We start from the raw sequence: 14,180 nt of genomic DNA, 5'->3' as shown, positions 1-14,180 counted from the left end.
GGGGGGGGGGTGGGACTGCTACTTTACAGCTTTTTGTTAAAAGGTGACAGGCAAACAGTGGATGGAAGACTTTTTCAGAATTTTGTGGTGGTGCTCTTCGAGTCTTCACAAGAATAAAGAGCACTGAGCAGCAGCCCAATCACATCTCCACTTTCAAAACAAGAGCACACTGTAGTAAGGTAAAAATGTTAAAAGCAGCTACTTGCTCACAAATTGGACTTGAGCACAAAGCAGAGTGAAACAAACCATTTTTGCCAGTGACGTGGCAAGCCACCTGACATACCTAAAGTGTGACTAGTGGCTCGTGCATTGATGAAGGCAGCAACTTGCCGTGAGAACTACATGTGAATTGCAAAACACGTTGACACGTCAACACTTCATATGTATTTTGCAGTACTGTGCTCCAGTTCGGTGCACTAATAGGTGCACACATGAGCAGGATGCTCTTCCTGGATTGGTTATGAGGGAGCCACCGATGCTGCTGCACTACCCGTCTCCTGAGTCCTGCACAGATGGAGCTGAGGGAAATCCACCTCTCAGGAGCAGCATCCAATGATGATTGATGATGCATTTCAAAATGTTTGACTCAAGTGCTAAATGCAAATTTTGACTTGCAAACTGCTTATTGCGAGCCTTGTACATGTATGTCCATATTGGTGGATTTAGTACATACCCGTAGTCCTAGATTTATCACAAAGTAATTCTTTTGTACGAGTTAAGTCACTGAGGTGGACTTACATTGATGACCGACTCCTTGAATTTGATGTGGAGTCTGTAGTTAGAAATGGCAATGACAGCCTCATCCGCATGGCCGAGATATTCCACCCCTTCCCCCTGAAGAACTGGAAAGGGGACCTATCAAGACAACACACACAGATTATATTAACACAACTACCGGTAGTAACACAGCATCAACATGTATCAAGTGATTAGGAAAAAGAAAAGGCATAGCTGTGCCATTTACACCTCGAGAATCAGGTTTTTAATGGCAATGTGCAAGTTGACAATGCTGTATTTGGATTTTTATCTTATTTTGTTCAGAAATTACTAGCGGCAGCACGGTCGTTGACTGGTTAGCTTGTCCGCCTCACAGTGCAGAGGTGCAGGGTTCGATTCCAGCTCCCGTTTTCCTGTGTGGAGTTTGCATGTTCTCCCCGTGCCTGCGTGGGTTTTCTCTGGGTAAGCCCTCCACACCCCCTCTCCCATTCCAAAATCATGCATGCTTAATGGCACCCTCTGAGCCTCTTATGTACTGTGGCAGCATTCTGGCACAGGGTATCTTCAATCTATGCAGGCGACAATAAAATCTCAAGACTATAAAAGGTATCTTAGAGAGGAATTTGTTACCCAGTGTCAGAAAACTTGTTCTCAGTAGCAGGTCACGGGTATTGTAACAGGACTATGACCCAAAACACACAGCTAAAAACATCCAAAACATTGGTCTATCTATCCTGAAGTGAGGGAGAGGCAGTCTATGAATCTAATGGAGGGGTACCAACAATTTTGTCCACTGATGCAGAAGACTATTGCTTTGGCGAACAATTTCCTGTCCTGTCTTTTTTTGAGGAGTTGAAAAATGTGATCATTTGTCTTCTGTCAGTGAATACAGAGATTAATTTACTTCAAATCTCCTTAAATATAAAAACCCAAGATGCATTATCAGTGTGCCATCAATGTTGAACCCGACAATTTGCCTGCACCGACATGTCTTCCTCTATCAACATGACATCAGGGAATGAGCGATTTCAAGCCCAGTCCCGCCGTCTGGCTGGTGGAGAGACCACGTTAGCTTGTCCTGCATGAGCATGCAATGCCGAGTCACGCAGGGGAGGACCCACTGATGCGCAGGATATGCAGCAGAGCAGATGGGGATTATTGTAAAATATTCGAAAATCAAGATCGCTTTAACTGGGTGAACAGCAGTCTTAGCTAAATCACGAAGGAAAGTCAATAGACAGCAATACGTGTTTGGATTACACATTAAACCACAATTGACCGTAAATGCTATTGTTTGGAGGAAAGTCTTCAGCGTAGTGTATTAAACTGTGGCCGCACCCGCTGTTGCATCTGCACTGTGTGTGCGCACATTGGTTGGATGCATGTGGATACAGCTTAACCTGGGAATTGGAACACATGCTGCACCGAGACCGAAACAGCCAAATATAGGCAGTAGGCTGGCTGACACCAACGACTCAGATACGCAGGGAGGCCCCTATTTAATGACATCAAAAAGTTTATCGCAAAGATAAAACATTTAAACAACATACAGATTCATGTCTGGGTCTAATCATGTTGATGGTGAAATATCTAGATTCTTCGCAGTTTAGGAAAAAAAACCAAAAACCTGTGTGCAAGTTCAGACATAACAGCAGCAGAAATGAGAATGCCGGGCTTTGGTCTTTGTGCTATTCTGCAAATGAGACCAAAAGATGTCCTGCTGAGAGTGCCATCGTTAACATGTTGTACAGCCTAACAGCATTCAACCAGCTGCACTCCAAAAGTAGATGTATGAGTCACTGAGAGGCCTGCGAGTGCAGCAGAAGATAGTATCGCATGTCCTCCACAACACTTTGGCAGCAGAAATAATTAATTTAGAAAAAGGGCGAGCGAGAATATAAGCGCAAGAGAGAGAGAGAGAGAGAGAGAGAGAGAGAGAGCCTCATAAATAACAGTGACTTGTGAGTCGTGACTTCCGGTTGAAGGAGCTGGCCAATCAGAACATGCAAGTATGCATACACAGCTGCACGCATGCATGCATCACAGCTGCTGCCTTAGCAGAGTGTGATAAACGATATATTTAATGGGGGATTGCCTGCTAGAAAACTGAGGTGTCAGTGAAAGTAACAGTGGGAGTGCCTTCGCAGAAACGAAGACAATATGAGAGCCCGTGTGCAAGGGAAGAGGGTAACCAACATGACTGGGCAGACAAATGAAATGGGACCGGTTTCAAAATGACCAAAATGAGAACAAGTAACAGCAGAACCTGTTGTATTGTATCCACATTCCACCTTATTTGATGTGTTGACTTTTGATCCAATTAAAGAATACTGAGTGACAAAATAAGTTGGATACAAAGTGTAGCATACAAGGCCCCCTGCACACAGATCGACTCGTAAAAACATGACTGCACTCGACAATCATGAAAACAATTAAAAAATATCCCTACATAACAGGTGATTGACCCTCGCACACAAACGGCTTGTTGCTGCAGAAAAACACCATGCATGGTGATGATAGATACTTGCCACACTTCGCTTTTTTAAAAATGACCAAGCACGTCGCATGTGTTACTGTCCACATAGACAAAGCAGTATATTTGCTTATCCTGTTATCAAATTACCTGAGCATGGCAGACTTTACACACTGTTCATTTTGTTGTAATCTCTAGCCTATGTCCATGCTGTAGCATGTTCCTGCGTGTGCGCAACAACCACCTGCAGGCAAAACTCAGCGCATGATTTATGTGCCCTTTAAAAAGTGCAACCACTGACTGCACCTCATCGATTGAATAACAGACCCATTGCTAGCAAATTATGTGGGTAGGATAAGAAAAAGAGAACTGTACCACTCAAAAAAAGTATCGCTCATGCAGGTGTGCCCTGTGTGTTCAACAGTATGTGGATTACACATTTCTTGTCTTTGCACTTTGTTTTTCCATCAGCATATTTTCTGTAATGACCTTAGATTGACAAGAGGGGGCGACAATAACTATTCAAATACCTTTCTTTGAATTAGTGCTGCCACATGCAAGGGCAGATGTTTTCTTAGCCACTGTTTTTGTGCAACTTTGTTTTTGTGAAAGACGACAGAAAAACTACATTGCCACTGAGACTTGCGGATGGGTGTGGCACAGGCAGAGGAAAAATAGTTTTTGTGCAGATCCAGAACACTGGCAGTGTCAACCAACCACTTCGGAGTTCAATGCTGACCATACAGTGGACTCCCACATAGTCGCGATTCAGCACATAGGCATTCACCTACCAACCCTGTGCATACCCTCCACAAATTGGGCAGTGGGTCCACTGTAAAATAGTCTTTCAAATTTGCAACACCTGGCCAAATTTCATTTCAGGAAAACTCAATCCCAAACGTCAAAACTGCTGTTATATTACAAATGTGCAGATCATCTAACATTGCTCACTTAAATCTACAAAATTACATTTAAAATGCTGCCTCTACTTGCCTGTTGACTCATTTACATCATTATATGTTTGAAGTCACAAAAATATGACATGGTTCTCCCTGCCTTCCTCATTTACTGACAAAACCCAACAGAGTTGGTCAATATTCAGCTACAAGCTAGACATCAATCAGATCTAGCCAGCTAATGTGGATGCGCTGACTCAACAGCTGTTCTCATCAGTTGCCGGCGTTAACGGCTGGTGGCTAACAGCTAGCTGCCTTGGCCCTTCGCCCAGGGTGCAACCACTCTGCCGGCGCCCGCCCCCGACAATCAGTGCACTACTTTTCAAAGGCAGCCTTTCCCCAAACATTCGCACATTGTCTCGAAGCAAAGCCAAATGTCACTAATGACAGAGGTGACACTCTGATTTTTGCCCCCCAGAAATCGTCAGAAAAGTTGATTAATCCAAAATGTGTTCCCTTCGCAAGCATTCACCGTTCAGTGAGATACGGGTTTCAGGTCGCTCAGTAGACGCTCTATTTTAATCCACAGGAACGTAGCTATAAGTGTTTAGCAAGTCAACTGAACTTAAAGCAGTGTTTGTCAAGGGTTTAACTAAACATTGTTCCATTTACCTGAAGACTTTCATCCTCCTTCACCAGCTCCTTCTGGGGGAATAGATCCTTGGCCTTGATGTACTCCAGACTGGGAGGCCCCTCTTCACCCTAACAAATAAACAGTTCAAATAAATGTCACCATTTACTGTAGGCTGACACATTATTGGAGGGAAAAAAATCTCACTACAGGTTATTTAAAGAGTAAATTTAAAGACAAATATCCTGCAATATAAACAAGGACAAGAGTGGTCATTGAGCAAAGGAATGTCAGTCCAAATCAAATAAGGTTAATATGTTTCCAGTGTTCATCAGGGCGCTTGGCCTTTGATGTGGAATATACCCCAGGCAGAAAATTTCACAAGATGCACTTGGTGCCCCACAGATGTCACGCAAGTGATTAAACATTGACCACAAGAGACCAAAAATTCAATATCAAACATGGGACCAAAAAAAAAAAAAGTAGCAAAAAGGTACTGCCAACACTGGCTCAAGCATCCTGACAATCCTAAATAAAGTTGCTGATTCTGAAGATAATTAACACTAGGTTTGCACAATATTGAAAAAAACATGCAATAGCGATATTCATAATGGACCTCAAGAAATGCCATTTTACTATCAAAAGAACTTTATTGATTTCATGGGGCAAACTAATCAAGCTCAATGTATTCTAATAGTAATGCTCGAGGATACCTTTCACCTATTGAATTACCTATCGGATTGGTCAGTCACATGATATCATATAATTCCATATGAAACTTATTGCACATCAGAATGAGAACATCTCAAGAGTCAGTGACACTGAAACCTATCCTGTCATCACTTAGAGAGAACAACAAAGTCAGAGGCAAGGTGCCTCGGTTTGACAAGATTCAAGAAGAGACATCCCTACCTCCCCAATATGGAGCACAGCTGGCTCGAGCACAAGTTGTTTTTTTTTTTTTTTGCCTCGTCACTGCTGTTAGCCTGCAAAGCCTCCCCCCACCTTAGTCCAAGCACAAATGAAAGCGCTGAATCTGAGAGGGATGTGCATATAAGCAAATGGCTCTCTTCAAATATCAACGCCAGATTTAAAGGTACATTTAATGTCTCGATACTCTGATAACAGTGACAAGTTAGAACTTGAAGCATTGCAGGCCGGACAGAGCAGATCAGTTAAGAGATTCACGTACCAATACTCTCATTAAAAAAAAAACAAAACAAAAAACTTGAAAATCAAATAATCTGTGCAGACACAAGGTAGCAGGGCGAGATGGAGAAACAAAGGCCCGGGCTGCAAGAATAAGTGTCTAGTTGCCATGGCAACAGCAATTGCTTGATGTGAAAAAGAGAATAAAAAATCTCTCCTTACTCAAAAGATTACTAAATCTGAATGAGGCTTTGTGAGCAGATTAGAGAACCACCATCTGATGCCTATCTTACATTGCGAACGTGCAATATGCAACTGTATATTTCTGAAATACTGCTGTGCTCATAAATAAGGGAGATGAGGGTTGGCACATTTCCCAAGATATAAGGAGAAGTGGTCATCGAGTGCAGATGAACGGCAAAAAGAAAAGAAAAATGAAATAAAAGTCAAATGAAATTGAAGACCAATCAGAAATCCATATTCTTACGAAGAGCCAGGCCGTGCTGCAGACAATATTAATGGGTCAAGACAGAGCATGACAAATCTTTCCAAATGCACCTCTCTGCCCATCCCTTCTCATGCAAAATAAATATTTCATAGACCACAGTGTACTGAATGTTCTGTCCAACTACAGTCTCACAATTTGAATGAATGTCAGACCTGAGAAAACTGGAGACTACGGTTCCAAAAAATATGATACAAACAATTAATCTTTAACAAAAGTCGAACTAGAAACAAACTATGAAGAAATGGACAAAGCAACTTTTTATGTCTAAATCCATCCATTCATTCATTTTCTTTGTCGCTTGTCCTTATTTTGGTCGTAGTCGAGCGGCATTTGACTTTGGAGAATACCCTGGACTGGTCGCCAGTCATTCTGAAGGGCCACAATAGACACAACAACTGTTCACACAATTTAGAGATCTCAACCGGTTGAAGTCGAGATTTGAACTTCGCATTTTAGAACAGTGAAGCAGACAAACAGACCACTAGCGTGCCATGCTCCCTTCCATACCACCGTCCAAAAAACAAAGCACAGCATGCACTTTACTTCCAGAGAGACAGACTGCATTGGTATCAGACGGTAACCACTGTACTGAAAATAAATCCTTCACTGGTGCCCATCAGCCTATAAAATATTTCCAATTTAATACCAACAACTCAATGAAAACAATCTTTATAGCTCCTTTTGATCCTGAGAGCATGTTGTAGAAAAAGTGAATGGAGGCGTTTTATAGCAGCAGTCGGACTAGAAGGGTGGTGACTGTGAGAGCAATATGCTACATCCTAATTTCACAAGAGCACAGGCAGAGTGTTCATCCATTTAGAAGGGCACGGATATAAATTATACAGCCAGTGACGCAGAAGAAGAACTGATGACTCAGCACGAGCGGAACCGCAGACATTTGACAAGCATCATAAAATAGTGAAATGAAATGTTGCTCGAATGTGGTAACAGAGACAAACTAATGATTTCTTTAAACATGGCCAATGATGAAGTCGATTAATTCAAACAAAAGCATTGCCATTAGTCTGGATTAATGTTGAGCACCAGCGTGCACGATTGTTGCTCAGAGGGATCACACATCGCATGCCGACAACCAATCCAATTTCTTCAGCAGAGGTGAAAGCAAAATGTCGCCACAGACCACTTCTAGTATCCCCTCAAGTGACGAAGCAAGCGTAATGTTTGGGTTTTTTTTCTTTGTTGAATATTAAATTGATTCAGATGAGTTCGTTCGCCAAGTTTGTCTCCTTCCGGTATCCATAGCAGAAAGATGGTGGCAAAACATGTTAGCCTCCTACAGGGTGAGACACAACCCATGGAATATAAATGAGCAATTACTATGCTTATATTTAAAAAAATAAAATTAAAAAAAAAAAGAATGCTGAAGTGATCACATAATTTCAATAATATGCAAAGAAAGTAAGTGTTTTTTTTAAATGAATGAACAATGAAAAAAAATTCAAAAAATTTTACACACTGTCCCTTTAAAACTTTGCCTCCACAGTATTTTATGATGATTGTTTTTTAATAAAGCAACAGTTTGACTTGGCAGTAAATTAATTAAGTTTACATCATATTCTGTGGAACTATTTGGAAATTAAAATGACTTTTCAGTCAACTTGCATTACAAGGGCCACTGTATGGGAAAACGCATGTGAATGAGCATTTCAACATGTTGTAAAGGCAAAGTCAGTGTTTAATTGGACAGTGATGAAGTGACTGTATTTAAAAAATATATATATATATATATATATATATATATATATACACACACACACACACATTTATAGGAGTTTATTTTTAAGATTTCCCAGGTGTTTTCATAACAGGTCTGTGACATTAATTAAAAAACACCTAGGACTGAGAATTATAGGACCCTTTAGTTACCCTAACTCTTGCCCTGCTGAAATGAGTCAGTCTTAGTCATGCCTCATGCAACAGAGAGGAGGGTGGAGGCTGAGCCTTGCGACGAGAGCTTCTTCTCCTTGAGGGAGCAGAGCCCAGAGTGTTGGGAAAGAAAGCAGTTGCTCGAAAAGACAATAAAACATATTCACTCGTGGAGACAGTTCTACATTGTACTTCGTCTCAGTGGCGCATTGACAAATTTTGACGTCACATCTTGGCAAAACCAATAACGGCCTCGTCACAGACATTTTGAAAAATAGGCAAAGGTGATGGTTGGACAGGCACTCCAGAGAACCAGCAATTTGCATAAGCAGTTAGTCAATTTTCCCCTCTAAATTTGAAAATAAAACACATTTTTGTAGCTTTTTGTAGTAGAAGACAAAGAATTCAAACAAAACTTGAAGTCACACAAAACAAATAGTCAGAGGCTTACTAGCAGTCCAACAGATAATTAAACGCCACATAGGAGCAAGAAAAAAAAAGTTTGTCTCATTTACTCAATTTGATTTCATCAATACGGTTCACAAAATAATCTGGATCCATATATATTTTTTCAGTAGATGGAGAGTCCACTTTAAAAAAATGAATAGAGGTGGTGTACAGTCTACTTAAAAAATGTACCTGGATGCAGATAACTTTAATTTGTGCAGCCACTGAAAATAAAATTGAGTAAGTTCAACACACCATTCTTTTCAGTGTTAACCCTCCTCAGCTTTTTCACCATCAGGACCAAAGATGGAAACTAAGTGAACCACCTGTTCCGTTTCAGTCATTGTCATGAATAGCTTGGTACATCCCGATACTCGAAACGCTTGTTTTGGACTGCAGCGAAAACACATGAGCACGAAGGCTGAAAGCGCAACTCCTCTGATCTGAACAACACACATTTCAACCACCGGCCTTCTGACATCCAATCAGGATTAGCAGGCAGACAGCTCAGAATCCCAACACACAACGCAGTGGCATGAAGACTTTTAACAAAAACAGGTTTTTCATCATCACCTTACACATATGTGGAAGACACTTGTAGATGGAGTCTGTCATGGTTACGGTACTCAATAACTGCAACTGCAGAGCTCACGTGTATCGAGCAGTATCAAACCCCCCCCACCCATCAGTGATTGGCAGGCAGGCCACTAGCAAGTTAGGGTGAGGTGGGCGTTGAGAAACAAATATCAAAAAGCAAAGTCACAAATATATCTATTTTTTTTAATGCAATGAAGAAATAAACACCGATGGACTTACAAAGCAATTGAGCATGGAGCAGGATGCTCTTCCTGCAACGCTCATGTCGAGGTGACGTGGGGCTGTGCTGGGATGACACGCAGCCTATGGAGGAGCAGCACGACCATTGCACGAGGAGCCGGCACCATCATTCCTCTCCTCAACCGGATCCTCTTTACTCGTCTTCCACCACAAATCCTTCCACTTACCTTTCTGTCAGTCCCCCCTCCTCACCTAATTTACCACTTCTCGAGGAGTGCTGCGAGACTACACGCCAGTGCCCGGCTCTTAAATCAGGGCTTCATCGTACCACACCACACCCCCTCATAGCCATGTGTCAAGACGGGCCCTGCTGTAAAAGAATGGTGGCTTGAAAGAGTGGCCCAATGGTCCGTAAAGATACAAAAAGAGGAGAAAAAAAAAAAAAGGTAGCAGTCCACTGGGTCAGCAGAGCTGTTGAGATGACTGCAGATAGATGCGCCCTGTGCTGTAGTAAGTGTAAGGAGGAGGGGAAAAAAAAAACAAGGCGCGTGAGAGATGGTACGGCAGAACGAGATGCCAGCCAAGCTCCGCCCTCTGCATTAGCATCAACATCCCTCTCTCATATTCACACGCTCACATTTCTCCTCTAGTCTGCCTCTCATCTCTGTACTCCTCCCCCACTCCCTCCTTGTTCACCCTTCACCGACATCTCATAAATATGCCGCTCCCCTCAGCAACGAGGCAAGGTACAGCACACACTAGCGCCGGCGCACAGAGGAACGCTCCTGTGCATGCGCCATGCGACATGCTGCCCGGATGATGAAGCGTATAGCTGTCAGTCGAGGCGGTGCTGAACAAAAAAAGAAAAAAACCCACCCTCATAAATAGAGCACCCTGGTTGGACAACCGCACATCATTTGATAGCATGTGATTTGGGAGGGGGGGGATTGCATTGCAGTGGATAGGAAGGGGAGGGGTTGCTGTGGAAAGTGACTATGCGGAGAACTCCAGTGACACAGCATTCTCCAAACACCACGTCTTCCTGTCCCTTCACTAACGAAGAATTGTGGCTGACAAGCAGTCGATTGCTTTCAGCCACAGCATATTCCTATTCGGAAGGTCATAATATTTCAATGGTGCCTACATTGTCCCATACCACACAGGGGGACACCCGCATCATCCGTCACTGGCAGTCGTGACATCCGCGCGTCATCAATTGTATGACCTGACATTATTTAACACACAGGACATATTCACCATATGTACCGTCTGCACAATAGGTGTAAGGGACTGACAAAATGGGAGATGGTTTTGCTGTCGTGAATACAATTATGAAATTAAGCTCTATGTGCAAAGCTGTAACTGTACTGATGTTTTGCATTTTACAATTTCAGTCGAGTGCTCCCAGTTAAGAACATCCATAGTCCTTGGATAAGGTCAGATCATATGCCGCCCAAAACACAAGACCTATAACTCAGTCCAAGATTGTTCATTCTAATATAATGCATGCTAACAGACCATCAGAAAAACCAAATGCCATATATTTCCTGTTTTTTATATGTATGGGATTAGGTCATATGGTACTGTGTATCTAAAAGGTAGGCGGGTCCATTGTTGCAGGATCGTCTCTCCAGGCATCGTGGGGCAAAAAAGGTTGGGGACCCCTGGTGTAATAGATACGCATGCTGCTATTTAAAGCAGCAACTGTACTCAACCAGTTACTTCCAGTACTTTCTGAGTTAAAGTATCAGTAACTGAAGAGCAATCAGAGACTGGAGGACTCTCTATTGTGTTGGGAGAGCCAAATGGGTGAGTTTTATTTACCTATAATTGAAGATTACGTCACATCGGCAATATTTAACAAGGCGTTAACACCGCCGCCATTCACATACAGACATTATGTCAACATCTGTCTGTCCACTCTCAAGAAATTCCGACACCCTTATTTGTCCATTCGTTTACGATGATGTTAACATCTGTCTGTCCATTCATGTAATTGTATTTCTGCGATTGGCTGGCAACCAGTTCAGGGTATACCTACTGCTCTAAGACAGCTAGGATAGGCTGTGAATGTTGTGCGACTTCAATGAGCGCTCCGCTGAACTGACTGAGGTCATGCTGACATGCTGCTTAAATAGAGGAAAGGCTGAAAGGGAAATGTGCATTGAAAGTTTAAAAAAAAAAAGACAATATCTCCAGTACAGCCTGTTGCTAAATATGTTACAACACAGTGCATTTTGTTTGGGCATGTGAAAGTAGAGTGCCACTTCCTGTTTTAGGGCAGCGCGTCCCGGAATTTTATTTTATTTTTTTTTTATGTGCAGAAAACACACGGTGAAGTAGAAGAAACATTTGGAACAACCAGCCGCACCAACCTCCTCATTGGCTTACCATGCTGAAGACGGTAGGCGTGGGTGCTCCTCGTCCCGCCCTCTCCTCCAGTCTACTGGGCTTGGTCTTGCCAAGATTGTTCATTCTAATATAATGCATGCTAACAGACCATCAGAAAAACCAAATGCCATATATTTCCTGTTTTTTATATGTATGGGATTAGGTCATATGGTACTGTGTATCTAAAAGGTAGGCGGGTCCATTGTTGCAGGATCGTCTCTCCAGGCATCCATCCATCTGTTTTCTATCCTACTTTTCCTCAGGGTGAGCTGGAGCCTATCCCAGCTGATTGAGAGGCGGGGCACACCCTCAACTGGTCATCAGCCAATCATACACAAAGATTCACACTCATACATCAGGTGCAAAAATGAACAGCAAATTTGTCTTCCCGTTTCTCATGTCTTAGTTTAGGAAAGCAGGAAACCTGTCTGGATAACGTTATGGCACCGCTATCGACAACTGTACTGTATGTGAATTTGAACATACACTCCCAGTGAGGCCTCTCTGCAAAACATTTACAATATCAAGCCACAATCTGGAACTTTTTCCACAAATTAGGTTAGCTGCTACAATAATTGCAGAACCTGTCCGATGCAAAGAACTGCACTGACCTAGATATGACCCAAATTGTAGTCAAGCATTCAAGGATAAAAATACAGGATGTTCGCTCTATTAACTGGGTGGGCAATTCCTGGTGACATATTACCTCGACCAAGGAGGTTATGTTGGGATGCATTGCCTTCCAGTTGGATTCCACGTAAACTAATGAAATGGTCCTATTAGTTTGTAGAAGATTTAGTTCAATGATCGAGAATTAAGTATGGGTGGACATAAACATATAGCACTACACATACAGGTGACTCATGTTGGCCGGCAAAACAAACTCCCATCCCACAGTAGCCTGTCCTACGAAGCGGTAAGGGATAGCATTACCGTACAGTACATTATAACTCTCGAGGCGGAATAAAGGAACACCATTGTGCTAGCTTCCCTGCCGGCATCTTACAATACGGCAGCACGAGTGGAAAACAATACGAACTCAATACTTCCCTGATTGTTTCGGTGAGAACACTGAAAGCAATTAATCGCTGCTTCACAAGACTGGATTAAAAGGATCCTATTGCCAATGGAGCAAAATGCCTTCTAATCCCACCTGAAAGAACATGACCCAAGACAACTGAGAAGGGAAATTATCATCATCAGTGATACTACAGTAGTTTGGAGATCTCACACGGTTCATGAAAGGTTTGTATTTTATGTATAATATAAAAAAAAAGAAGGCTTCAAATATTGCTTTCCACTTTCCAAACCCACCTGAAGCGCAGCTACGAAGGTAAAGGATAGTGTAGCATTACGGTTGAGATATGTTTAAAACTAAACGCCAGGACAGGCCTAACCCTGGATAAACTCAAGTCTATGCGCTCTCATTTACATGCCCGGCCGGACACATTATTTGCCTATCAGCCGCGCCGTCAATTAAACCAACTGCTTGATTGTGTGCCCCATAAAAGCAAAGCGCTGGGCGGCCCGCCACGTTTGCATTCTGTCCACCCAGTTGACCGGAACTTTGGGACACATATGCTCCTCCCACACCTCCCCTTTTGTATTGAATAAAAGCTGTGCCTATGAGTCTTTTTAAATAATTTGTGCCTCATCTGGCTACCATTAGCTCTCTCTTGACGTGCTGGCTGAGAAAGGGGGCAAGGACACCGGCTTTGTCTTTTGATGATGATGATGCCTTTCCTTTCAATGAGGAAATTGGGAACATGTACTAAAAAGCAGACGCATTTAATCATCTCTCCTGAAAGTAGTTTTTCATTTCAGTTTTCCAACCGTGAACCTTGAATCCTTACATATTTGCTACTGCCAGTAGTGAATTATGAAGCATTACAGGAAACGTATTTGCAAAAATGCAGCAACGACGTGCCTCGAGGGCTTGCATATGACAAGGGAAACATACATGACTTTTTTTTTTTCAATCATCTAAAAACATTAAAACTCCAACAGGCATAGTTGCAACACGATCAAATAAACTGTACATATTTACATCAATAGCATCGTGTAATACAGGGGTCCCCAACCGCCGGTCCGCGGACCGGTACCGGTCCGCAGGGCATTTGGTACCGGGCCGCACAGAAAGAACTTGCCTTATTTCCATTTTATTTATTTCGGAACACTAAAGATGTTTTATTTTGAAAAATTACCGGATTCTCTGTTACATCCGTCTGTGTCACGCTTGACTCACGTCAAGCCACACTTCTCGGTCACGTGACCGATGACGCTCAAAAACAAAACGCTGAAGCC

The 14,180-nt window shown here is 42.5% G+C and overlaps 1 protein-coding gene across 3 annotated transcripts in view; it reads right to left on the bottom strand.

Annotated features, from left to right (window-relative positions):
* Positions 1–11,947, bottom strand: part of mtmr4 (myotubularin related protein 4) — a 28,708-nt gene extending 16,761 nt beyond the window's left edge. Inside the window, exons 1-3 of one of the 3 annotated variants that reach the window (XM_019895135.1) lie at positions 11,877–11,947; positions 4,759–4,848; positions 739–855 (exon numbers count right to left, since the gene is read on the bottom strand). In XM_019895135.1, the coding sequence (XP_019750694.1) occupies positions 739–855; positions 4,759–4,848; positions 11,877–11,879 (210 nt within the window). In that variant the 5' untranslated portion in view covers positions 11,880–11,947. Of the gene's footprint in view, positions 1–738; positions 856–4,758; positions 4,849–9,524; positions 10,339–11,876 lie in introns of those variants that run through there. The other 2 variants (XM_019895133.1, XM_019895134.1) reach the window with 2 other exon arrangements.
* Between the last annotated feature and the right edge of the window lie 2,233 nt (positions 11,948–14,180).

The sequence above is a fragment of the Hippocampus comes genome, unplaced genomic scaffold (assembly GCF_001891065.2).
Source record: "Hippocampus comes isolate QL1 unplaced genomic scaffold, H_comes_QL1_v1.1 scaffold177, whole genome shotgun sequence".
Taxonomy (NCBI): domain Eukaryota; kingdom Metazoa; phylum Chordata; class Actinopteri; order Syngnathiformes; family Syngnathidae; genus Hippocampus; species Hippocampus comes.
The sequence above is the reverse complement of the archived record's forward strand: the minus strand, read 5'-3'. Positions and strand labels throughout refer to the sequence as shown.